This window comes from Gopherus flavomarginatus, chromosome 5 (assembly GCF_025201925.1).
Source record: "Gopherus flavomarginatus isolate rGopFla2 chromosome 5, rGopFla2.mat.asm, whole genome shotgun sequence".
NCBI classification, from domain to species: Eukaryota; Metazoa; Chordata; order Testudines; family Testudinidae; genus Gopherus; species Gopherus flavomarginatus.
The window spans coordinates 102,255,920-102,281,980 of record NC_066621.1 but is presented as its reverse complement, the minus strand read 5'-3'; the positions used below and the strand labels follow the sequence as shown (position 1 = coordinate 102,281,980).

Below are 26,061 nucleotides of genomic sequence, written 5' to 3'. Positions count from 1 at the left end.
CCTCCAGTTTTTTCTTCCTTCCAACCTTCTTTTCTGCCTCATTCTTTAAGGACAAAATCCTGCCTCCCATCCACTCCCAAAATCAGTATCAAAACTCCTATTGATTCCACAGCGCTATAGTTTCACTCCATATCTTTGCTGTTTTCCCAGACTTTTAAGAAGGGGTGAGTTGAGGAGAAAGCAAAGTTGTTAGTGTTGAGGCTTTTCATTCAGCTTTTGTGTGTGTGCATGTGTGTATATTAGGGTTGATTTGGAAAACTGAATTTTCATGCTATAGAAAATTCCTACATTTCAAAATCTGATGAAAAGTCAATCTCAAAATGACCTTACCAGAACGTATTCATAATGTAAAACTTTCATTCTGATAATGTGAAAATATAATCTAATACAAAATATTAAATATAATATTATGTAATAGTCAAAATGAAATGAAACACAGTGGGAAAGTCAGAATGAAATGAAACAATAAAGTTAAAATAAAATGCTGCATTTTGATTTTGAATAGTTTTTAAATGGTTCCTGCAAAAATTTCATTGAAATTGCCTTATTCCTGCTAAACATTTCAATTTTGATGAAACCATATTTTCTGATGGGAAAACTGTTCAATCAATTTTGGGACCAGTTTTAATATTTATACCACAAATGCATATTGAATTAAAATTCAGTGATTTGTGTATCAATATATGTATAATGTTTTTAAATGCATGTAGAACATAGGATGAGAACATTTTAGAAATCCTAGAACCAGTCACACTGTGCTTAATGTGATAGTAGCAGAATGAGTGAGGAAGCTTTCTGATCCACTGAAAAGTAATGGCCCATGGTCAAGGGTGGGGAACTAACTACAGTATGCCGTAAATTGCAGTTTTCTCTTCACCCACTGGTCCCATCTTGACCATCGATTTTCATGGGTCCTCAAAGTCAGATTATTTTTTTCTTTTTAGTAAATCAGAAAGCTTCCCTCCTTCCTTCTGCTGCAGAACCCTCATTTCAGTATGTGTCACTAAATAGTGTCCAGCCACAAGCTCAGGTGTCTTTCCATTCCTGTGCCAGTGGAACAGAAAAATAAAACAAAATTGTACATTCATTCTTTATTCCCAGAATGAGGAGCACCAGCTTCATGGTTAAATTTACATCTACCTTGGATGCATCATGAGGAATACATATCTAAATAGCCTATAAGGGAAGGAGAGAGTGAGTCACAGCAAAACTTTCTTAGTAGCTTAATGACGAGAAAAGAAAATTCTCTAATCTCCTGGGCAGCAGCTGCTACAGTAATCCTTCTTGTAAAATGCTGAGACAGAAAGACTGTAATATAGAATAGCCCTCCTGCTCAAGAGACATTAGAACTCAATAAGTACATCAGATGCTATATTCCTTTGGAAGTTATTCAAAACTCTTCCTGTTGCACTGAATTGATTCTCCAAGAGTGTATAATAATTTCAGGTAATTTTAACTTGTCACACTGCTGTGTTATCTTAGCAATACCTGGAGATGTGTGCAGCCCCTGTTGTACTTCCTGAAGGTGTTTGTGAATAATTGTGAATTAACTGTATCTGGGCTTGTAGGTATTTTCTCTATTATTACTTTGCCTCATTCAAAACATTTTTAGGACATCTGCATTTCAAACTGGTGGAAGTTATGCATGTAAATACAATCTCTTACATGTTTTGACACTTAAAATTTAGAAAAAATAATTAACCAGAAGTGAAAAATTTCTGGAATTTTTATAGAAAACAACCAAAGCAGCAGAACTATTAGACAATATGAGCTAACTATATTATATCATTTCAGTGTAGCTGTTCTTTGCTTCTAAACTGATGTAAAGCTACAGTATTTCAGTGCAGTGAAGCCAACTGATTTAAGAAATAACACCTATTATAAAAAAAAAAACCCTGCATTTGCAATGCACCAATGTCTTTTCTCCCTGTAGAAAAATGGATTGAATTCCTAATAACAAATAAATTTAAACCTCAGTCTCAAGGGCAAAACATAATAATTTTCATATCTGTTAAAGGTAAACCCACTAAATCAATAATCTGCTGGGCACCAGCTTTGACTGTGGGCTAGCAGCTTGACTGGTAAGCATAGCGCACCTTCTACAAGAGTCTTCCTTTAGGCACAATGTCTGAAGTTTTATTATGCAGGAAACTGCTTGCATTGCATTCAAATCATAATCTAGAAGCAGTTGAGGAGTCTAGTTAACTATGTTTCTCTTAATGTGACAGACCGCAGAATTTAGCTGCAATACAGTAGAAATAGTTGCATCTGCATAGGCCAAACTCAGGGCCGGCTCCAGGCCACAGCACGCCAAGTGCGTGCTTGGGGCGGCATGCCGCGGGGGGCACCCTGCCGGTTGCCGGGAGGGTGGCAGGCGGCTCTGGTGGAGCTCCCGCAGGCGTGCCTGCGGAGGGTCCACTGGTCCCGCGGCTTCGGTGGAGCATCCACAGGCACGTCTACAGGAAGTCCACCGGAGCCGCGGGACTGGAGAGCGGCAGAGCACCCCCCTGCGGCGTGCTGCCGTGCTTGGGGCGGCAAAATTGCTAGTGCCGGCCCATGCCAAACTATATAGCTCACAGCTTCCATTTATTCCTATTTCTGCCACAAGTTAAGACAGGAGGTACAAGAAAATAATTTTATGAAGGAGTCTCAGGAAGCCAGTTTCATGTAAAAAAGGAAGTTTAACATATGAACTCAGACAGACAGGAAGAAATGAAAGAATAAAGGAGCATGAAGTGGTATTATGTGTCCGCTGAGGAGGAGAATAGTTACAGGACAGCTGTGGCCAAAAGCTTCAATCTGTAATCATTGGATGCTCACCTGTTAAAAAAACAACAACAAAAAAACAGTCCATTACTTTGGTGTGTAGACACATAGCAAGATTCTGAGGGTTGGAGAATGTGATGTCTTAGAATGTAAGAATAATTTAAACCCTGTCCTTTCTGGACTGGTTTCGGTCTATTTCCAACATAGTATTTTCTAGGCAGGTGAACTGAGGTACAGTTGAATGTACTTTTCATTGAGCAAACCACCCTAACGCTTTCAGTCCCTAGATATTTTTCCAGCTGCACCTCCTGGCCTCGTGACTTTGATTGTCCCAGGCCACATCCAGCTTCAGTCTGGCCTTGGCTCAAACATTTGTTCAGACAAATTAAATTAAACAATTATGATGATAAATGCAAAACTAAAACTTCAAAATTTTATAAATGAAACTGTTGTTCATAAATGTTTATAACATAGAAACGTGACCGTGAAATATTACAGCATCTTTGTAGTTTATCCTCCCCTCAAGCTATTAATATTCCTTTTGCATCTCTGCTAGTATGCTGCTGCTACTCATATTAGGAATACCAGAAACACATAACGATTTTTTTATTTAGAGGCAATTGTAGTCTTTCTGCTCATTATTTGTGTATGGCATATACTTTATATGCAGAACTCTACCATTTCCATGCTGTCCAGTAGTTTGTTCCTAGCCTGAAAAATGTCCCATAGTGCATTTAGAAGCAGACACTATGCATTCGTTGTACCTCAGCAATCCTCACTGTCTAGCTCCATGCTCGCAAAACAGTAATAGATGCTATTTTTGTTATCCTTAGCAGTTTGTTTTCCCTTGGATCACTTTTTCATGAAACTATTATATGCATCACAAATAACTGTTTATTTCTTTGTTGAAGATGTAGAGATGGGCACTTGAAAAAGGCAGGCTGGGCAGCTGCAATAGAGTGGTCCTGTCCAGTTCCGGGAAGTGGGCAGGAGTGAGCCCATCCACAGCTAATGGCCCTTCCCACAGCCTATGGGGAGGAGCTACTGAGCCTGGGACTTAAATAGATACAAGGAACAACAAAGCTAAAAACAGGGATGGATGTGCAGGTCAAAGGGTGAAAAGCAGGGAACCGGAAGGGGACTGCAATAGAGTGGTGGAACGCAGGTATGTTAGTCCTAGAATGATAAAGGTCCTTTTTCCTATAGGCTGAAAAGGGGTTGCCTCAGGTCAGTTAGACATACCTGACTCAAATTAAGGGTTGCCTGAGACCTTTAAATATCCATCCTCTGGTGAGAGAGGGGGAGGAGACACAAGCTGCTGTAAGGCTAGTGGCAGCAGGGAGATAAGCTTCTCCAGAGTGAGAGGCTGCTCTCTTCTCTACACGGGAAACAACCAAAGCTGAGTGTCTGTTTAGGGGAAGGACTGACACCCCGAGGCCTACAACAGGACAACACTGCTCCCCTCCCCCCAGTGAGGGGGCAGGGAAAGTTTATTCCTCCTTTTTTGTGTTTATAAATTAGTTTCTTTTTGTTTGCTGGAGCAGCACTTCTTGGGCCTACTCTCCCTTCTACTTTGAAAATACTGATAAGAAAATACAGAGGGGGAAGACAAACACTGTCCAGAGTGGGGCTGACATCCCCCACCCCCTGCCCCGCTGCCAGAGGGAAAAGTGCTAAATCCAGCAGGACAGAGGAAGTGCCTTGCCGCACCACTTATTACAAATGGAGATCCAAACACCACCTAAACTGGTGGAAACTGAGATCCAGCTCTGAACTTTATGATTGGCTACAAAATCATAGTAGGCCAACACTAAAACAAACAAGCCCTGGGTATGAACATGTTTCAACTTTGTTAAACTCAGATCCAGATGTGAACTTTGTCTCAGTCCCATCTCTCCTTCTTTGCAATCAGTGCAGTCTTGACTGGCTGGCTGGGACACTTTCATTAAGGGAAAACTTTCCTAAAGCTTATTCAAATTAATCTCCCTTGTGAGGTTTTATTTCCATCAATGTCACTCTTGGTGCAGCGTGCATAACTTACCACAGTGTTGATGAGACTGAAGAAATGTGTCTTGCACCTCTGACTCAAGTATGGGTTCCTTTGAAAGTTGTTCTGGTGGTTTTGTCCTATGTCCTGTTAAAGCTGTTGTGTGCTTGACTGGCCCAGGACTGGTGGACTCTGTGTTCTTCTTTAGAGGTGGCCATTACTTGGTGGTTACAAATGTGTTCACCTGCACAATGTTTGTAAAGTATTTTGAGTTCTAAGAATAAAAAAAATGTTAAGTACTGCTAAATGTAACAAAATCTGGCCCCTTTTCTACTATTATTTATTTAATCTTCTTTCCTCCTCTAACTACTGCCACTCCCCTCCTACCACCCCCAATTACTCTAGCTACTGTATGGCTCATATCAAGTTAATCATACTATCTCTCATATCAGCTCTGGCTCACTAGTACACTGCATCCTGCCATGATATGTGGCAGATTGGCTTCAAAACACTGATGACAAATTAAAATATAGTGATTTGATCTGGATTCAGTCAGTTCTTTTTGGGTAAGAAAATAAATAAAATCTTCTAAGACTTCAGTCTCCAAAGCTGTTTTGAACAGTTCCAGTTCAATGTTATCTTAACACCTCATTCAGAAAAACAAGGTGTATCCAGTGTGAAGAGTGTTGGAGATGATAACTATTTGCATTGCTTGGAAGGTCTGATTGAAAATACTGTTAAAACTTAATATTCAAGTCTCGGAGAAAATATAACTCCCTCTAGGTAGCTCTGTTCCCTGTGTACAGGTTTCCTGCATCAAACCTGCCGTACGGTCCATCTTGGTTTTGCATGGAAATTTTCTCTTGCTAGATTAGCCTCTAACTAGGACCCCATATATAAGGTATATTTCTGAATTTATATATGGAACCCCAAGCAATTCATATGGGTTTTGGGGAGAGATTCCTCTCCACTTTGTATTTTTCTTTGACATATTGAGACTCAGTCAGTGTAGTCTATCCATTTTGTTACCACAGTATGCTTATTATAAATTGCTTTCCCGCCACCTCTTTTAAATGTTCTTTAAAATAAAATAGCGTGTATTTTCAAGTTCAGAGGTACCACTTGAAATTTCCCAACATTGCTGCTGCTTATAGGTGGTGTCTCTCCAGTCCTTTATTCCCATTTCAGGCCCCAAAAGCCAAAAGAAGGGGACAAATAATTTGTCAGGTAGCTACATCACAAGTTCATAAAAGTACATAATTGTAATTGCACCCACGATATGAATCTGTTTACTTACACCTAATCCAAAACTCCCTCTATATTCTGATGAGATAAAAAAGCATACATAACTAAGGTTTAAATCTTGGCATCTGTTCTCCCTCTGATGTGTTTATTCATCTTTTCATATTAATAGGAGTTGCATGTATGCTGTTACGGGTTTCACTCCCCACAGATGGCACCTCCTCCTGGCCATCCTGGGGATTAACTCAGCTAAGTGCCACACCTCCTTCTGTTCTTTCCCCCATTGTCATCTCATTCTGCAGAACCTTCTCACTTCAGGAACTGCAGCCTTCTATTCATGACTTGGCCTTCTGGCTGGGTCACCATATGTATTCCCCTTCCAGGATGGTGTAACAAAGTCTTTTCAGGACACATAATTCCAGGCAGTCCGCTGTCCTCTGCCTGGCCTGTTCCACGTTCTCCAGTGGCTGGTAGGGGAACCTATGCTTATCCTCTACTCTGGGTCTCAGCTCAGAGGCCCTCCGATTAGCACCAAGGTTTGCACTGCTATTCCATGGTGCTATTCCCCAGAGCCTTTTTCTACCTTCCTGGTTTCTCCTCTGTTTGGGTTTGCCAGGCTTCCAACTCCCTCCTCCCAGGGAGGAACTCTGGACTATCTGCTATAGTCCCAATACACCTCCCTCCTCCCAGGGAGTGATTGCAGTCTGCCTTCCTGTGCCTCTGTTGCCAGCTTCCGGGCTTTTATAGGCCCTATCTATCCCTGCCCAATTAATTAATTAATCAATGCCTGCTCCCTGGCTCCCCCTCCAGGTGTAGCTTGGAGACTTAATTGGGCCTAATTTATTTCTCAGGGTCAGTGTGGGGAGTACACCCCATCACACATACTTTGAAGGGAGATTGGCCCTTTTAATTGTTTATATTGAAAGTAGGGGAGTTCTCATGGTATGCTTTTGTAATCCTATAAAAACAACTGTTGGTTATACGTTACTAAGACCTGTATCTCTAGCTGCCATTACTCCCTCCAGTATTTATGTCCTTTATATAGTCTTCCAGAGAAAGAGGTGACCCTTACAGGTTGCCCTGTTTAATGTGAGGCTGAGATCCTGTGTCTTTCTTTGAGAGATGGACCCTATGAATTTTTATTGTGGGTGTGCTGGCACTCCATGTGCCTGAGACTGGAAGATTTTTCACTAACAGTGTTCGTTTCTCTGCACCTGTGCTTCCTCCTGTGCCAAACTGAAGGCATAAGGGTTGGCATGGTTCCTTCTACTGCTTATGATCAGAGGTGGAACCCCTCAGTGTCCACAAGCTTTGCTAGCATTCCTGCTGTAATTTAAGTTTTTACTGTAACAATTTTTGTTGGGTAGGTAGTTTTAAAATAGTTGGTATAATATAGGGTTATTTCTCTTTCCCTTGTTACCCCCACCATTTGGGGCACCTACTATGCCCAAGATCCCAAACTTTAAATCCTGCCTGACCTAACGCTGGGTTTTCCCAGTTAGTGATTCCCATGAGAGTTGTCCGTATTGTCTCAGGAAATCACACATTCCCACTAAGTGTAAGGTCCGTTGTTATTTCCCTCCTTGAATTCAACAATCTCCTGAGTTCTGGCTCTGTAGACACTTGATGGAGCTTTCCATGAGGCCTAGTCCAACCCTGGGCCTTCTGGCTCGCAACGCATCAACCACAGTGTGATGCGGTGTTCACCCTACACAAACCTGAAAGGATTCAGGTTGCTCAGATACAGGCCAATTAACCTTTTAGGCCACACCTGGGGGAGAGTCACACTTGGTGGAAAAACTCTGCAGTCACTCCCTAGAGAAGAGGGGCATGGCAAGAGACAAGGAGGGGGAGTTGTCTTAGGGGGAAGTAAGCCCTGGAATCCTTGGCAAGAACCCCAGAGGGAATGAAGTAGCCACCAGGTTCAGAGGAAGCTCCAGTGATAATCCAGGTTGATTCCAAAGATAGGGAAGAAAGAAAGGAAAGAGCTCAGGGAAACAGCAACAAGATCAGAAGTTGAGCAGACCTTGGGTACTGGGCATATGATCCATATGCTGGAACCTGGGGTAGTGGACAGGTCTGTGTCACCCCACCAGCCACTGGGAAAGTGGCATTGTCTGGTCAATGAAATGGAAAACTGCCTGAGACAGTTTGTCTAGTGGGACTTTAATACTCCAGGACGGGAGGGGTATAGTGTCCTGGCTGGAAGGCCAAGTTATGAAGAGAGAGTAACCTGAATTCACAAAAAGATCACAGAGCAAGCCACTGAAGGGAGGGGCTGTCAGATCTGTCAAGAGCTAATCCCCGGATGAGCCACAAAGAGGTGCCCTAGAGAGAGAAAACAGTGATCACCTCCATCAATGATACCACACCACAAGAAAGATGACTCAGTTGTACTAATACTCTCTGCCCAACCAAAGTCTGCATTGTCAGTTGCTCCCAGAGACAGATGCCCTCCCCTCCATCCTTTTGGCTGGGAAATACCATTTACTGATTCTAATAGATAGTGTCCATAGAGGTTCCTGTACTGATGAGGTGTTACATGCTGGTTCTGTCTACAAGTTGTGGCATAGAAGCACCTACACCATCAATGCATTATTCACTGGTCTTCCACTAGCCCTGGAATCAAAAGACAAACAGTACTGTTGGCTTAGCACGTGGAATTAGAGGATTCATATTCCTCTGACTAGATGGAAACTCAGGGTATGTCTACACTGCAGTTAGATGCCTGTGGCTGGCCTGTGCCAGCTGACTCAGGCTAAGGGGTTGTTTAATTGTGATGTAGACATTTGGGGTCAGGCTGCAGACCGAGCTCTGGGACCCTCCCACCTCACAAGGTCCTAGAGCCTGGGCTGCAGCCCAAGCCCAAAGGACTACATTAAACAGCCCCTTAGCTCAAGCTCCATGAGCCTGAGTCAGCTGGCACAGGCCAGCTGTGGGTTTTTAACTGCTGTGTAGACATACCCATAGACAGCAGTGCCTCTGATAGTTCAGAGACATGAATGAATCCTGATAGGAGCTCTAGAGTCTCCTAGGCACTCTCTCAATCCTGCACAGCATATTACTGCACCTAGGGCCAGTGGTACCCTCCAAGGACACCCCATCCATGTCCATATCCTCCCACCCACTGACCATATTGGTGATTCTAGATTCCTCACTTCAGGTCTCCAGGCTATCGGGAACCAGAGTGACAGTTCACACAGCTATCACCTGATGGTTGATACAATTTTGGTTCACCACCATCCTGTATACATTCAGAACCTACTGCCTGAGTATGTGAGGCAGGACCAACAATCCCAACCTAGCTTCCTTCTGTCTCACAGCCTGATTTTTGGATGGACAACACATATAAAGAGATCATGTTCAGAAGAGGTCCAATCCGTCTTTCACAACAGCAGGAAAATCTTTACAAGAAAATGTTATGCTGGCAAATGAAAGTGACGCTCCCTTTGGCACCAGCATCACTCATCCATCCACAGAATGCTGAGATATCTCTGTAATTTTGGACTATCTTCTGTCTCTAAAGCCATAGAGTCTATCCATTAGCTCATGGTATGTACATCTAGCAGCAACTAATGTCTTCCACCCTCCAGTGGAGAACTGCTCAGTCTTTACTCACCCTATGACTGTGAGGTTATTAAAGGGTACCGCTAGAACCTTCACACACACATGCCCCCCGGTATCAAGACCTACACCTGCCTAGGACCTGAACCTGGCACTGCCAGCCCTTCTGAAACTGCTATTTGAGGCTTTAGGGCCCCTATGGTTGATCTCCCTTACACAGCAGATTTTTTCTTTCATAAGGATAAGGTTTCTTTGATATTGCATCCCAGTTTCAGTATTTCAGTATTTATATTTATTGTGTTTAAAATCTAAGGTATAGTAATGAAAAATCTGTTGCCAAACTCTTGTGTGTGTTCTTGTTCATGGAGAACAAAGGAGGTAATGTCACTGGAGAGAAAATCTCTAGTTTATATTACTGGCTTCTGACAAGTCTTGTATTTTGTTTTTAAAGCAATCTACAATAAGCCAGGTTTCTCCTTTATTTTTATAGCTATTTATGGTAATTTTGTAGGTGTTAAATGTTATTTTTTATCATTTTTGTGCTAAAATGTTTATTTTATACAGAAAATGTTAAGCCTGAATACCAAAATACATAATGGTCTCTGTGATAGTAATGGTCTAACATACTGTATATCTCAATTTTGTTGTTTTGAGACCCGGTATATATGAAGTTGCACATATAACTTGTGGTTCCTGATAATTTAGCTGGGTATAGAGGAATTGTCATAATGTTCAGATAACTATAAGGAGTCATTCAGCCAAAAAGTATGTTGACAGGAGACGAGTTTTTTAGTTTATTCTGATTTACAATGAAGCATTTTGAAGCGATGAATGGGCATGTGATTTCGTGATCTTTGATAACTCAGCTGGGAGAAGGATCAATGTCTATTAGAGAAGTGCTAATCCAGGGGTAGGCAACCTATGGCACGGATGCCGAAGGTGGAACACAAGCTGATTTTCAGCAGTACTCACACTGCCTGGCTCCTGGCCACCGGTCCTGAGGGCTCTGCATTTTAATTTAATTTTAAATGAAGCTTCTTAAACATTTAAAAAATCTTATTTACTTTACATACAACGATAGTTTAGTTATATATTACAGACTTATAGAAAGAGACCTTCTAAAAACATTCAAATGTATTACTGGCATGTGAAACTTTAAATCAGAGTGAATAAATGAAGACTCGTCACACCACTGCCGAAAGGTTGCTGACCCCTGTGCTAATCACTTATTGTTTACATTCAGAAAGGTTTTCTATACTGCGGAACTTAAAAACATCTGCCTTGCTTCTCTCTGCCAAGAGTTTTTGACAACAGAACCGCTAGCTGATTATTCAAATTGATCACAGCTATATGCATGTTTTTCCTTTTTAAACCAAATTATGTTGCAACATAATATGCACTGTTTAAAACAACATGCACTGACTTCATACTGGCCTTGGTGAAAAATGAATAGGTTGACGTATTTGGGTTTTTGTTGTTGTTGTTGTTTTGTTTTTACTACTGATAAGCGCTGTAAGTTTTCACAGTGACTGACAACTTCTCTGCCCAAGAAGCTTAAAAACTAATTCAATAATAATAAACAAAACAGTTTATATGCAGAAAGGAATAGAAAATGCTGCGTTTCACTACTAAAGCTTTTGAATCTATTACTTATTTTTATTTCAGTGTTTTTTCCGTTTTGGTTTGAAATATGCTCTGGCACACTTACAGATATACAAATTCAAAAAAAAAAATTATTAGTCCAACTGAATTTCATCATGTGCATAATGAAAAAAAAACCATTTAGCTGGAGACTGTAGGGCAAGAGATGGAGAGACTGACTTAGAGGCATGCTCCATAGCTGAAGCCTCATTATTACATCTGCATATAAAAGATCTGGAAAATCAATCCTGAATAGGGATAATGGGCACTGTTTGACTTCTGCTTTATGCACCTAATGGTGCAGGATAAATGATGATCACTCGTGTGTGTAAAATTATTTATGTGCATGTTTGCAGGATTGAGGCTTCAAACTTTACGGCATGACCTGAAGGTCAACAGCACTAGGCTCTGTTGTGTGAACTCTTCTGTTCTAGTGTATAAGCTCTTTTGCTGTCAAGGATGCACTGTATATACTTTTTTATTATACTTTCCTTGTCCAATAGAAAATGAAATAGGATTTCAGTTTCCCTCTATCATCATGCTGTACACATGCATTAGTTTGGGTTTGTTTTCATCATCCCACTTTCGATTGATTTTCAGTTACTTTATCAGGATAAAAGTATCCATTTTGTGATGTTACTGTCTTTCTTCTGTAATCTTGGGAAGTCTGGCCAACAAGAGTCGAATTGGGAAAGGAAGGTTGTGATAGTGGACTTCAACTGCCTTTCCATCAACAGTTTTGCAGGCTGCATCCATTTTCTGGAGATGTTGACTGGGAAGGCAACAGAGCAAGATAAGGATATGAGGATTTAGAAAGAAGCTGTTTTATTTTCTTTACTATATGTTCTGCTTTACCATTACTCTGATGGAACTGGGCTGGATCTGACATGAATGAAACTGTAGGTATCTGCAAACGTCTTATAAGTCTCAGAGGGAAACTGAGTACCATTGTTAGAGATGTCTTGCTCCAGAATCCTAAAACAGGCAAAACATGGATTTTATCCTCTGCCCAGCTGCACTTGATGTGAGGTTGAGTAGCCTGACAACTTCAGTGACTCTTGAGACATAATCAGTCATCAAAAAACAGGTGGTATTATCCAGATAAAAAAGATCAGTCCTGACTTTCTGTCACGGTCTGTCTGGTACAGCAGATGATAGTAATGGTTTCAGTGGATATGTTTCATGCAAGCACAAATTTCACATTTCTCAACTCTCTCTGCTGTAGTTGTTTGCTCAGCCCAGGCCACCAAGCTGTCTGTCTGTTTAGCTCCCTTCCTGCATTTTACAATGCGTTGGTGTCCCTCATGCAGTCTGTCTGGAATTTCCTGTTACATTAGGGATACCTAATCTGGACCTCTTCAACAATAAACCTTGTTTTATAACAGGATCCCTGGAAACCACCCAGTATGATTTCCTTAAAGTTTCTGTCTGTTTTGTGAAGCCTTCTTTGTAGTGTTTACAGTGATTCATGCCTTGACTAAGGAATTCATCTGCTTCTTGCAGATGTTTTTCTGTGGTGAGGAAATCAATATGTACTTCATCTGTGAAATCTTCTAGAAACAGCTCCTCCTGTTCACATTCTTGCTTTGGTTTGTCTGAGATTGGGGCACTGGGCACATATCAGCTGAGGAGGAATGCTCATATCTTGCTACATTTTTCTGAATACCTGATTCTGTTTAGTTCCAGGAATTCTGTGGACTAATGAGCTCTTGTAGTGGCTTTGACTACTGTGCCAGGTAGGTAGGAATTTTCCTAGGTGTGTTACTATGTCCATGATTTGACATATTTCACAGATGCACTGAGGCGCCTTCATCTGGGTAATCACTTGTACTTTCTCTGAATCTGGTTTGACCCCTGCTCCATTTGATCTAGCTTAGGCAAACACTTGATTCTGTTTTTGAGAATTTACATCTGTCATTAAGGCTAGGTCTACACTGCGGGGGTGGGGGAGGAAGGGTGTTCGACCTAAGATACGCAACTTTAGCTATGCGAATAGCATAGCTGAAGTCAGCATATTTTAGGTTGATTTACCTGGTCGTGAGGACGCTGCGAGTCGACCGCTGCCGTTCCCCTGTCGACTCTGCTTCTGCCTCTTGCCGCGGTGGTGTTCCGGAGTCGACGGCAGAGTGATCGGGGATCAATCACTACCCGCTGATCCGGCAGGTAGTGTATATGTACCCTAAGTGTTGCGCCTGCTGTCTCGCATCCTTCAAGAGACATAGGTTGTGTTGGGTTTGAAATGATCTGTAGACAAGGATATCATCCATTTGGCAGAGAGTCTCTTCCAGACCCTCCAGGAATTATGACAATTTTATCTGGAAGTGTTCCGGAGCAGAAGATATGTCACATAGTACTCTATTGAAACAAAACCTTCCAAAAAATGCAATGAAGGTCATTATAGTGCAGCTTCTGCAACAAGTTGTATCTGCCAAAACCCAGATGGGGCATCCAATTTTGAAACTTTCGCTTGTGTAATTGTCAAATGGTGTGCCCAATATATGGGAGTACGTTTTGATCTCTACAGACATTCTCATTGCGCTTGGTAAGGTCCACACCCATCCAAATCTTGTCATTTAGTTTTGGGATCACAACCATGCCTGCATAACATTCAGTTGGAGTGTCTATTCTGGAAGTGACACCCCTCTGCTCAATGAGGTTGACCTCTGCTTTCATTCTGCGTGATAAAGGAAGGGAGATTCTCTTAGGTGATATTGGAGCATTTGGTGTAAGTTTAATGTGGTATTCTTCCTCTGATTTCCGCAGTCCTTGGAACGTTTTTGGGACCGCTTTGGGATCTCAGGTTCTAGGTTCGTGATGACTGGTTCTAGCCTTATAACCATGCTTATGGCTGTGATTGCTGGAAAATCAAATAGAGCAGTGCATAGGCCATCTACAGCATAGACATCCTGGGATGTAGTCTTCTCAGAGTTTTAGAGTGGCTAACATTTTCCTTTCTCATCTAATGAGGACTTTCCAGGGCCTTTCAATTCATTTTTGAGTCATGAAAGCACTAACACCTCAACTTCCTATAAAATGATTCTGGAATGACCTGTTACATCAATACCTGTGTTTGTTTTTTAAGTATTTTTTATAATTTCCCAAGGGGATTATGGTGATTCATGGTGGTTCCAAAGTCTTCAGTCTCAGTGTCTTTTGGGTCTTCATTTGAAAGACAGCTGCCCCTGTGCATGTAGACTGGCAGACTGCAGCATAATGTCACCTTCTTAGACACTTCCTGTACGTATTGTGTTGTACTTTCCTGGATAAAGCTGTTTACAGTGAGGTGGTTTTCCACACCGTGGGATTCTTTCATCCTCTGTTGTATTCTTGTTCTTTACTCAATGTTAGCATAGCCATCTCTGGATCCCTTTATACTTGTACTTATCTGGTTGTGTATTGTTTCGAGACATTCTAGATATTTTCCTCCCCATGTGTAGGGCTTCTATAGTGGGTGCCTACTCAAAAATTGTCCAGAGGAGAGTCTGTTGTGTCTTTATGTATTGATTTTGGAATACTTTGTTCTTGGCTGTCACTAGTGTGAGGTTAAGATCATTTTGGTATTGCTGTGGGCCCTAGCTTAAGTTGCAGTGTCCCTTACTTTTCTAGCCATACTCCCTGTTGCAGCCTGGACTCACCATAGCATTTCTCTATGGACAGTCTGTGTTTTCATGTCTCTGCCTGTTTTGTTGCTAGTCTGTGCAGGTTTTTAAGCTGTTCTGGATAGAGACTTGCTTGTGTGTTCTCTTTCTCCCCCCCCTTTTTATGGAGGTGGTGTGTCATCCACTGGATCTTTATTCAGTCCCACTCAGATATCATGCAGAGATTACAGAGACCTAGAACGTGGTGGTTGGGGTGAATGGAAAACTGTGGCTTCTTTGAGAGGTGTGGCTGACTCTGCAACTTATAGGGACACTACCTGGGGATCAGTACATCTTTTATAAGACACTATTCCCTGGTGGAGGCATTTAGATCTTATACCCATTTTGGCAGAACAGTCTTAAAATCACTGGGCAGACTCTAAGTACCTGCTTCCAACACATCAGGTCACTGTTTGAGAGTCACCAGGAATGTAATATATCTGGGCAATCACTTGAAGAAATAACAGTTACTTTCCTTACAGTAATTGTGGTTCTTTGAGATGTGTTGTTCGTATGTATTCCATGACCTGCCTCCACTCTACATGCCCTTGGATGGGCAGGTGTGAAGACATTCAGAGCACAGGTACGGCCCCCATGGACACTGCTGACCAAAACATTCCTATAATGAGTTTATGGGGCATGTTTTCCATTGTTGGTACACATGTGGAAAACACATATTGAAGACCTACTGTTACTGTAGAGTAAATAACTGCTCTTTCCTGTTGTAGATTTAGTGGATTGAAAATATTTCCACTCTTTTATACTGAATGTAAGAATTATAATTCAATAACTACAGAACTTTTGATGCTACAGTTAAGGTTTTTCTTATAATGTGAAGTACCTTTAAGGGCTGAAATATCAAATTATGATTACAGATCTTTCCTTTTAGTTTTCTGTTGATTTGTCATGACTAAATATTTTAATAACTGAGAAAAAAGTATCCTGCAGATACACTCTTCTGCTTTTGGGCCTGATGTCCCCTTATTTTACAGTAGCACAGTGCTCTAAATAAAAAAGAACAATTAATTGCAGCGAGAAAATCTTCTGAAGGAGGTAATACAATTTTTTATACAAAAACTTGTGTTCTTAGAAAACAAACATACTTTCACCTTAAAATGGATGGTTTTTATTTTGTGTGTATGTATGCACATACATGCTTTACATTTGTTTGAACTCACCAGCTATGTCATTCTTGTCCTTTGTCTTGTTCTTGCTTTTGCAGTATGTGCCTCCAGATCTTTGCATCTGTAATTTTGTGCTGGAGCAGTCTCTCTCTGTCAGAGCCCTACAGGAAATGCTGGCCAACACAGGGGAAAATGCCAGTGAAGGGGTAAGTAAATTATTTTTATTTTGGCATCAAAAAGGATACCAGGCATCCAACATTGAACTGTTTCTCTTTTCTTTTATCCCAATTAAGGACCTTTAGAACAGAGAGTGCCTCAGAATGGGGTAGCAGGAACTTACGTATTCCTTTTATTTAGTGTTGTCATTGCTCCATCACCGTTGTGATTCAGACAGTTTTTCATACTGAGAAGCTAGGTGCATTTAATGTACTTAGTAGATGAAAGAAAATAGAACCATGCTCTTCAAATGCCAGTTTCTGTATTGCTAGTTCAGAATTGGCTGCTGATCAATGCAAAAGTGCACCATTGGGATGAACCTAGCTTCTGCCAGCCAAAGCAGTATGAGTTTCATAAAGTTGCTTTGAAATTTAGGTTATCAGCATGGTAGCACTGTAAACCTATCAGCAGTCACAAATCAGAATAAGAGTGTATAATCTTTAAAGTTAACTGTTAGCTTCTTAAATTCATCTATCAACCAAGTAAAGTGACATAATTTATTCTAGACTTCAAATGTTAATATACTTTTTGTAGTTTTATGTCTATAGCTAAAGAGTTGTTTCTCAGTGAGTTTGTTTTAGTTATGGTGAGAAAACATGAATTCTCCTATGGAAATGTTTCATTACAGATTATTTTTATGTGTTTCTGCATCTCTAAATGTATTAAAACACAAAATTATATTTAATAATGTTGATAGTCTGGTGTAAATGCACATATGAAAGAGATTTGAAAAATAAAAGCTGCAAGTTCTGTTGTGCTTACATGTTGCATCACTGGTGGAACGTTAGACCACTGTAATACCAGGGCACAAGAATGAGCTAAAGAGGATTTTCATACTGAAGGAACTTCCAGATGTCAGACTAATAAATGTACTTTAGAAATGTATTCTCTTGCTCTATTTACTACTGAAAAAGCTATTTGAGTTTAAAAACTGTGATTTGCTCTTTCACAGTCTATCTTTTTCTCCTTTTGTGATATGGAAGTGAAGTGATAATACTGAATTTGTGGCATCATAATCCTTTCTTAGGCAATAGAAGTGATAGGGTGAGTAAAAACTGGCGTGAAACTGAAGCCCGTATCCCAATTACTCTGAATTTTGGTGATGTGTGTGCTGATCTGAACTTTACTGCTGGATACTTTCTTTACCATGGAACAAAGCTAAGCCCTGCGTCTGAACTTCCTGTTATGAAAGTTCAGATCCAAATCCCGCCTTCACAGCTCTGAACCATTCCTAATACTAAACACGTACAATCATTGTCAAGGTATTAAAAACCCTAAAGGGTCAAGTTCCATATAATATGATATTAAGGTTACAGCTTAGGGTCCTTTTTAAAATAAACAAAAGTTCGTCTCTAATCTCCACCTAGAATTTTTAGTCACACTTATGGGTTCTAGGAACTTAAAACTAAAATTCCTGGTCACCCTTACTTTCATCAATCACATAGAATCATGGCTACCTGGTAACATTCATTCTCCTTAATGTATTGGGAGAAAGGACAAATATTTAATTAATTAATACAGTGGAGTTAAATAGAAACTCTAAAATGTGCCTGTGTTGCAGCAGAGTCTGTATGATGGGCTGCCATATTGGGAGCCACAAAACTCTTACCTCAGCCTCACTGTCAACTCCAGTTCAGCCCTGGTAGTAGTCAAACAGGCAAATGGGCTCCTCTTGGCTTGTACTGAGCATTATTTGCTGTGGACTACTTTGGGCCACTGAGGTTGGCTATAGACTGCTTTGCTTTGCTGATGTAGACTATAGGCCCTGCTGCCCAGCCAGATCATCACCAGGCTGCTGATGTCTGCTGTGATGGGATGCTTGAATCAGTTTCCCAGTCTAGCTTTCAACCTCTCTCACTGGCCTGGGAGCCCAGAGCAAAGGAAGGCTGAATCTCTACACTTAATTTAATTGCTTTGGGCTCAGTGCCCCAACCAAGAAACTCAAAATGATACTGCTCTGTTATACTTTGCATAACTACATGGCAAGCACTTTATATGTATCAAATTAACCTGCGCGCAGCTAGATGACAATTCGATTTTCCTCTTTTCTGTTGAGGGGGGACCTGAAGACTCCTATTTTCTGAAAGCCTCATAGCGCTGGGGCTTACACATATAATTTTGATTTCACTGCCAAATCAGGCAGAAGGAAAAGTGGACCTGTGTAGGAGAAAACTATATGTTTTTCAGATTAACACAATATGGGCATATGTGTATGGGAATTAAAAAATTAATTTGGGGTAATATCCTGTTTGTACAAATGCTGAATTATTCCAAATTTACTTCAAAATGAAAACCTCCTCTGACTCAGTTTTTCATGCTTTTATAGACTTAATACAGTTTAAATGTACTTGTAGTGCTTTCTTCTTCTTTTTCTTGGGATAATCCTGGAAAATAAAGGAGGTTGATGGGGGAGGGTAGACTGTAATGGCTCCTTTGGGAGATAGAGCAATTGAGTGTTTGACACAGTAGAGGATAATTGTTCCTTTTAATATTTTCACAGTTTATTTGGAAATTTGAATGTACACTTTTTCAAAAATGTGTATTTTTATACTAAAAATGGTAATAGCTAAGAATAAAATATTAGAAATGTAATTTTCTCTTTTGAATTATAAATTGGCTTTTATACTGTGGTTTGTTCATTTTCTGGGTATACCACAAGAAGGACAGGAGACTTGTTAATTTGTTATGGATTTTAATCAAGCCGCAAATTTATTATATGCCTGTCTACCTGGCAGATTAAGTGTACAGTGCAGGCAAATCCATGCTTATTCAAATCAGTTCTCTGGGGCTTTCACCAGCCCTCCTTTGTTTCCATCTAGGTCCTTCAGCCAACCCATGGCTTGAACCTTACCATCCACCAGCCTCGTAAGAGGCTTAAGGAGGGCTATGAGAATTGGGGGGGGGGAGTTGGCTCCCTACTGTACCGGTCATGGGAGTTCCTGAAACCTTCCACTGTTTTTTGTTTCTTTATCCAGTACCTCCTTTTAAGCCCTTTACCAGCCATTTATCTGGTCACTGGCTGCCCTCCCTATGGAGTACCTGCATTGAACATCCACCCAATATTACAAAATAAGTTGCGACATATGGCCTACCACCTTTTCTATTTACCAGAAAAGGTCCATCCTCACACCCGCTGTGAGGAAGGCGAAAAAAAACACACTTCACTGAAGCCAATTATGGTGGTGTGGAGAAAAATTCCTTCCCAGCTCCCCTTTAAAAGGGGCAACTAGTGTAATGCCCACAGCAGGTCCAAACTCAGCCTGCCATTCGCCTCCACTTGCTGGCTACTAGGGGAAGGAGGGTAGGTGCTGGCTTCCTTGCTGCTTTCACATAGAGATTTGTCCCACTCAGGTTTCCTGCCTTTATGTACATTTCTGGGGGCACTGGGGGGGTGAGTCATTGCTGCAAAGTTGACCATCGAGCAGTTTTTGCAGCAGTTTCTTACCTTCTTCCTCTCGCCCTCCCCCTCCCCCTTCCCCCAACCACAAAGCACAGCTGTCCTCCTTTGGGTAAGCCCACACAAATTCTGCCCCACATTTAGTTGTGGTGCAGTCATTGTCCTGCAACAATTGACCATTTGAAAACAGATTATAATTTGATCCATTTGTAAAGTGGATGCATCAAAGTACTACGTAAGTATTGAATATGTTACAATGATTTGTATTTCTCCCAATAAAATGAAAGTGTAACTCTAACTATGATTAGCTATAATGTAATTGTGTACTGAAGTTTCCAATCTATAGTCAAGAGGCCATATTCTCTTTTCTAATAGGATAAATGTTTCCAAGCACTGTGTGAGTAACAGAACCACTGTAGTCTGTTCCATAAGGACCCATCCTAGTGCTCACTAACTCAATGGGAGTTTTCCTCTTTCTTTCAGTGTGTGTGTTGGACCAGACCTTAAATACATTTTTAGGTCATTTTATTAAGTTTCCTATCTATGAAGTCACTGCAATGTTTCAGCAGATTTGCATATATTAAAATGTTCACATTAAAGTGCCATAGCCATGGTTCAAAATTAATAATAGGGTTGGTTGGAAATTTAAAACAGCTTCCAAAAATGCCACGTTAACATCATTGCACATTAACAAAATAAACATTTTTGTTTTAGATAACAAGCATTTAGCAATGCAAAGGAAAAAAAAAGAACACTGACACCTAAAATAAATCAGAAGCATCAGAGATATGGAAGAAATAACCAAAAATATTATTTCATTTATAAAGATATATTTTTGAGTATAGACCTTGCGTGACATTTTCATTCCAGAGCAAATGAGTACAGTTAAAATAGTCCCCAATTAAAATTTTATATAGTTTCAAAGAAAATATTAACATGTTTTAAAAAGTTATTCGGTTTCTGCAGATGCTTCTGAAACTTGCTCCTTTGCAGAGGGTCAGCACAAGGCCTGTGTTCCACCACTTTGGTGCAACTTACAGGTACTTAACTTAGTGCTGTCCCTTAGCATGATGGTGAGTTTCACTTTGACCTCCAATTGACTTCAGTTGAATTTTGATATAATGTCCAGAGTGCTTTTAGCATTAAGTCCTTTTCAAAAAGTTTTATTTTAGGGGAATAAAGGGTATTTTGGGAGTCACAAAGACACAAACAAAAATTTAAAACTGGTAAATTTTGGCATTCCTGTAATTTGAACAAACTTTTAGACCCTCAAATTCACTTTCTTACAAATTGGTTCTCTTTGCAGGTGCTAAAAGTGTTCCTGTTCTTTTATAAAAAAATAAAATAAACAATTTTTAAATGCAATTCATAATCCAAATGTCTTGGTCAACAGTCAGGACATATTAATAATAATATTTTTAAAAAGTCAGTATCCGATCTTCAAGCCTGTTCTTGCATCCTTTATGTGTGGAACTCACAGTAACTTTACTGGGGCATATATATACAGAGGGCTTGGAGAATCAGTAATATATATGTAAGCACATTATTTTTCATGCTGTTCTATTAGTGCAAAATACTCCAGTTCATATGTGTATATGATGGACGTGTGTATGTGTGAAGACCTAAATTATGTATATACACACATACATATAGAATATATATGATTATGTGATATGAAGTGTTGTGACTCATCAGAATAAGTTTGGGATGGCTGGATTCGTTACTCATGAAGATGTGACGATGTTATTCAAGTCAACCAAAAGGAGTGCCAATAAAGTATTTGCACCATAATAAGCCAATATGTATTGTACCTATGTCACATATTTGACAGAAATACTATTTTAGAAGGGTTTTAGAGATTTTAACTTTTTATATTGGGACTATTTTTGATATCTCTCCACCAGTAAAAACAAGCTGCTTTAGTACCACAAATTCGACTGTGTATTGCTCAGAGGAAGAAAAAAAGTAACTTTAATTGTTTTCAGTTAGTTAATCATTTACAGTAGTGTAAACTCACACACACACTCTCTCTCTCTCTCTCTCTCTCTCTCTCTCTCTCTCTCTTACTTTCAAAAATCTCATTTTCTTTCCAGTCCAAAACAAAAATAACCATGGAAATGTTTTTTGAAATGGAATTGTTTTCTGACCATCCCTGTTTTTTTTTACCTGCAAAGAGAAACATCTTTTAAATAAAATGAATGTTATAGCCTAAAAGTTTTTTACAAAGATTCTATAAAGGCAGCTGACTGGATTGATTTTGTAAAAATTTGAGGAGGAAATATACTTATTTGCTGAGATTTTGTAGGCTTCATTTCAATGTACTGGTGGAGTTATCAAGCTGTGGAAAGTGGACAGACTTCTTTATATAATGGGAAGGATTTTATTATGTTAAAAAGGAGATCCAACTGTATGTGTCTGGAGATATTTTTATGCAAATATATCTGAATTAGGATTTGTGTATATATGTACAAGACATTTTGTGTCTATATATGTACAAGACATTTTGTAAGTATATTCATGTCTCTCTATCTAATCATCGGAGCCCCATAATTAAGTTGGGGTTCAGCTTTCTACTTAAAGCAGTGATTCATTTACTGTGTTTTGTATGAAGAATATAGTGTATTCTTCCCTAAATAACGATCTGTGGGGCAGATCGTTAGCTAGAACAAATTGTCATAGGTCCATTGAAATTAGTGGAGCTATGATAGATCCCTTATCTGGTGTAAACTATCCTTGAGAGTCAAGATTGATTTTTCAAGTAAATATGTTAAAGCAGTTTCACTTACAATGAATTAGAAATCAGCCCTTTACAAAAGTTTACTTTTTGAGGCTTATGATTTTTTGGGCTCCACTAGAAAATTAATTACTGAGTTTAGAGATTGGAAAATTGAGTGACTTGTAGTATTTTTTTTCAGCATCTGCAGAGTAGTTCAACTTTTAAAAACTATTATTGTACTAAGTTTTCATTTATTGATATTCATCATAACTGTTTCTTTTTCTGTTACATTGTTTACTGCCAATTTTTATAACATCAAATGGATACTCCAAAAGCTAAGTATTGTTTTAAAAAAAAGGTTTCTAGCCTGTATGGTTATAGAGAAAATCTGTAAAATATGAACCAAATGTTGTATTCACTGGCTAGTAATGCAAAATTATGTATTCATTTGTTATCTGTGGCTCTTGCCAAATGGTTTTCATGTAAGTGACCAGCTGACTCAGGAGTATTGTCCTTATGTCTACTGGGCACATTTAAGGATATGCTGTTCTGTGCGCAAGAAACTCTTGGTTCGAAATCCTTTCTCAAGCTGAAGACCCTGGGTAATTCATACACATTTTATATTGGTTAAGGTTCCTGCACACATCACATTAGGACAGCAACCTCAAAGGCCATCTAAGTTAAGCCATCTAACAGTACATATCCTTTACTCTTCCAGCCGTGAACTGACACCTTACCACTAGCCTACATCACCAATGACCAACACAAACAACGCACCATCTTCTTATCTCTGTTGCAGTAAGGATGTCAGCCTTCCATAAGGCCCTCTTCAAGACTTGAATGAGTATGATATTCTGGAATTCTTCAGAATGAGTGGAGGGATAGGGACAGACTCGTCTGTTTGTGGTGATGAGTATGGAGGAGTTGTAAGAAGGCTGACATCTCTTCTTAGGCAGATGTAAGGTTATAGTACATTGTCTATTTTTTATGGTGGTTGAACTAGTTGTGAGGTGTCTCTCTCTGGGTGGAGGTGTAGAAGGTGTGCACTGTTAGATGGTTTAACTTTTCCTTGCTTTTGAGGGTTGGGATCAGGAACATTGTGTGTACTCTAACTATAGCTCTTATACAATATAGTATTTATTGTGTGCATGTGTGTGGGCAGGTGTGTTTGCAACAACAAAAATAATGTAAATTTAAAATATAGTTTTTGATTAGTACTCAAAGGTTTATATTTAAAACTAGATTCAGAACAAGCAAGACCTGGGCCTATTGATTATCACAACGGTTTTGCTATAGCATTCATGAACACAATCAAATTAATTACTGTCTTTGTGAGAAAGTATATGTGACACAATAAGAGCATGAAAGAATCAGTTTTTGTTCAAGCTAATAAAACAAAAGTAGTAAAATATGTTTACTAATCTGTTCCATTGTCTGTCTGTCTGTCTTTCTCTCTCTTTTTTTTTAAATGGTAAAAGCAAGGGTAGCTAATTTTTTTCCTGACCATTTTCTTTGGCTGAATTGATCCTTATAAATGTTATGATGTAACACTGCTGCAATACCATTGCAGTGATTTACAGCTTCTTGCAGCTCATTTTATACTGTAGCATGCAGCTTACTAGCCAGTTTGCTGATGGTATCAGTACTGTGTCAGTAGAGAATGAATGTTGAATGTTATATCATTGTTTATTTGGGTCAGTTTAAAAACGCCTGACAATGGTAGATCCAACCTTTAGGTCAGCAATATGTTTATATTGTATTTAAAAAATACAAACAAAACATTTGAACACGTCCACTACAAAATATACACAACTAAATTTTCATTTATTATTTTGTTTTTCACTTTGCTAGCCTAGTGACCTCTCCGAATGGGTATGTTCTTCCTTTCTTCATTTGATATATATATATATAGTTTGCATGTATCTGACTTCAGTTGCACTTTTAATAAATTAGACCTTTCACTTGTAAGTGATCAGAACAGTTTCATTCTTTGTGCCTATTGTTTCTTGTGGTTTTAGATGGGGCCCACACACCTCCAAGCTAACGATCAGTCAGTCAGTTAAAATATTGGTCTCAGCCAAGCTCAATTATTTGTCCCTTAAAATAATAATTTTAAAATTTTAAATAGAAAACCTCTGAAATCTTAGAAATTTCTGAAGATCTTTGATCTGAGGGTTCAGAAATTAATCATCAAACTTTCAAACTATTGTATTAAAACCTAAGGGAAGCATGCAGCCTCTCTTAACCCAAGTTACTTAGAAGTCCTATACAGCTTAAAATGCTATTATGCAGTTACAGTTTTGCAGTTACATATAACTGTGGAGTGCATCATAATGAAAAAAGCTAGTGAAAAAATTACCTATTTTCTGTGGGTTCAATTCTGCACCTTATTTAAAATAAATAGTATACTGCATTACCTATAGCCCCATCAAATCAATTGGATAACGTTCAGAGCATGGTGTCACTCAACTAAGCAAGACTGGCAGAATCAGGCCCTACATGCCAAATCTGTGGCACTGCATCTTTGGAAATATGATAGTGAAGAATGCTAATTCATCACACTGTTTAAGAAAAATCCCAAAACTTTAAAGTCAAGCTAGCTTTTTACATTTTGCGATCTCATGAGTAAAGGCATTTTCAAGTGAAAGAACATATAACATTTAATCTACTTACTAATATTTCTCTCTCGTTCTCTACCACCTACTTTTCTGAAAATAAAACTTCTGTTTCTGTAGAATTGTATTTTAAGGATGAATTATTTAGTCTTTTTTTAAATTCTAAATATGCTTGCTATGCAGTCTGAGTATTGTTTTGCAACAAGAATAACTACTGCTTTCCTCCCTAATAGTCTATAAACACTTGAATTTTTCTTGTGTTTTAGTGGATATACAGAAGCAGTAGTTGATTGTAATGATAGCGTTTGCCTTCAAGAAAAGAAACTTATTAACTGTAAGGTGATTAAAGCTATACTTTGAAATACTGCATTAACATACATAACTGTATTCAAGAGCCTGCAGTAGCCTATGATTTTAAATGTCTGAATAGAAAAAGCATTTTGTTTTCAAGCATTTTGAGGTTGCAATTAGCTACCAAAATCCATTGTCACCAAAAATATTGAAATTCAAAAATATTTTATATAGATTTTTGCCTCCATTTAGCATGTCTATTTGAGTTTTATTTTTTCATGATTTTAGTATTCATGAAAATGGTTGTTTGAAGAGTTTAGCCAGTCTTTAAAAATTGAACTGTTTGCTCTATTTGGTTATGAATTGAAGACATGGATCATTTGTGCAATGCTTGTGAGTGATGGTTACTTGAGGTGAATGTGGGCAAACGTACTGCATCTGTTACAGTAAGAAGGATTCAAACCAGTTTCACAGGGTGGATTGGAAAGCTGAATTTATTCCATTTGCAGTTTTTATCCAGATGAAGCGATGGAGTCAAGTAACACTAACATGTTTTAAATCCACCCTCGCCCCCACCGACGATTCTATTGAATGTAACAAATCTATATTTTTATTTTTTCATAAGCTGTGTTGCTTCTCTGCTATATAAATAGTGACGTGTATAGGATTGTGATGGCAGAGCTGGCTTAAAAACAAACCAGACTTGGTGTCCTCATGGCTAGACGTTATCCTTTTGAAATATGGTAGTACGTGCCTAGGCATTTCATCTAATAGATAAAATCTGTAAGTCTAATATTTGATTTTAATATAACCCCATTACTTTTCTGCTCATAGTGTCTTAATTTTCAAACAAAACTTGATACA

The 26,061-nt window shown here is 39.2% G+C and overlaps 1 protein-coding gene across 15 annotated transcripts in view; it reads left to right on the top strand.

Moving 5' to 3' along the window:
- RYR3 (ryanodine receptor 3) overlaps positions 1 to 26,061 on the top strand; it is a 630,986-nt gene that overhangs the window by 104,114 nt on the left and 500,811 nt on the right. For 10 of the 15 annotated variants that reach the window (XM_050954770.1, XM_050954764.1, XM_050954766.1 and 7 more), the window contains exons 3-4: positions 16,061 to 16,168; positions 24,143 to 24,163. In XM_050954770.1, coding sequence (XP_050810727.1) covers positions 16,061 to 16,168; positions 24,143 to 24,163 — 129 coding nt within the window. The remainder of the gene's footprint in view (positions 1 to 16,060; positions 16,169 to 24,142; positions 24,164 to 26,061) is intronic. The other 5 variants (XM_050954773.1, XM_050954774.1, XM_050954771.1 and 2 more) reach the window with 1 other exon arrangement.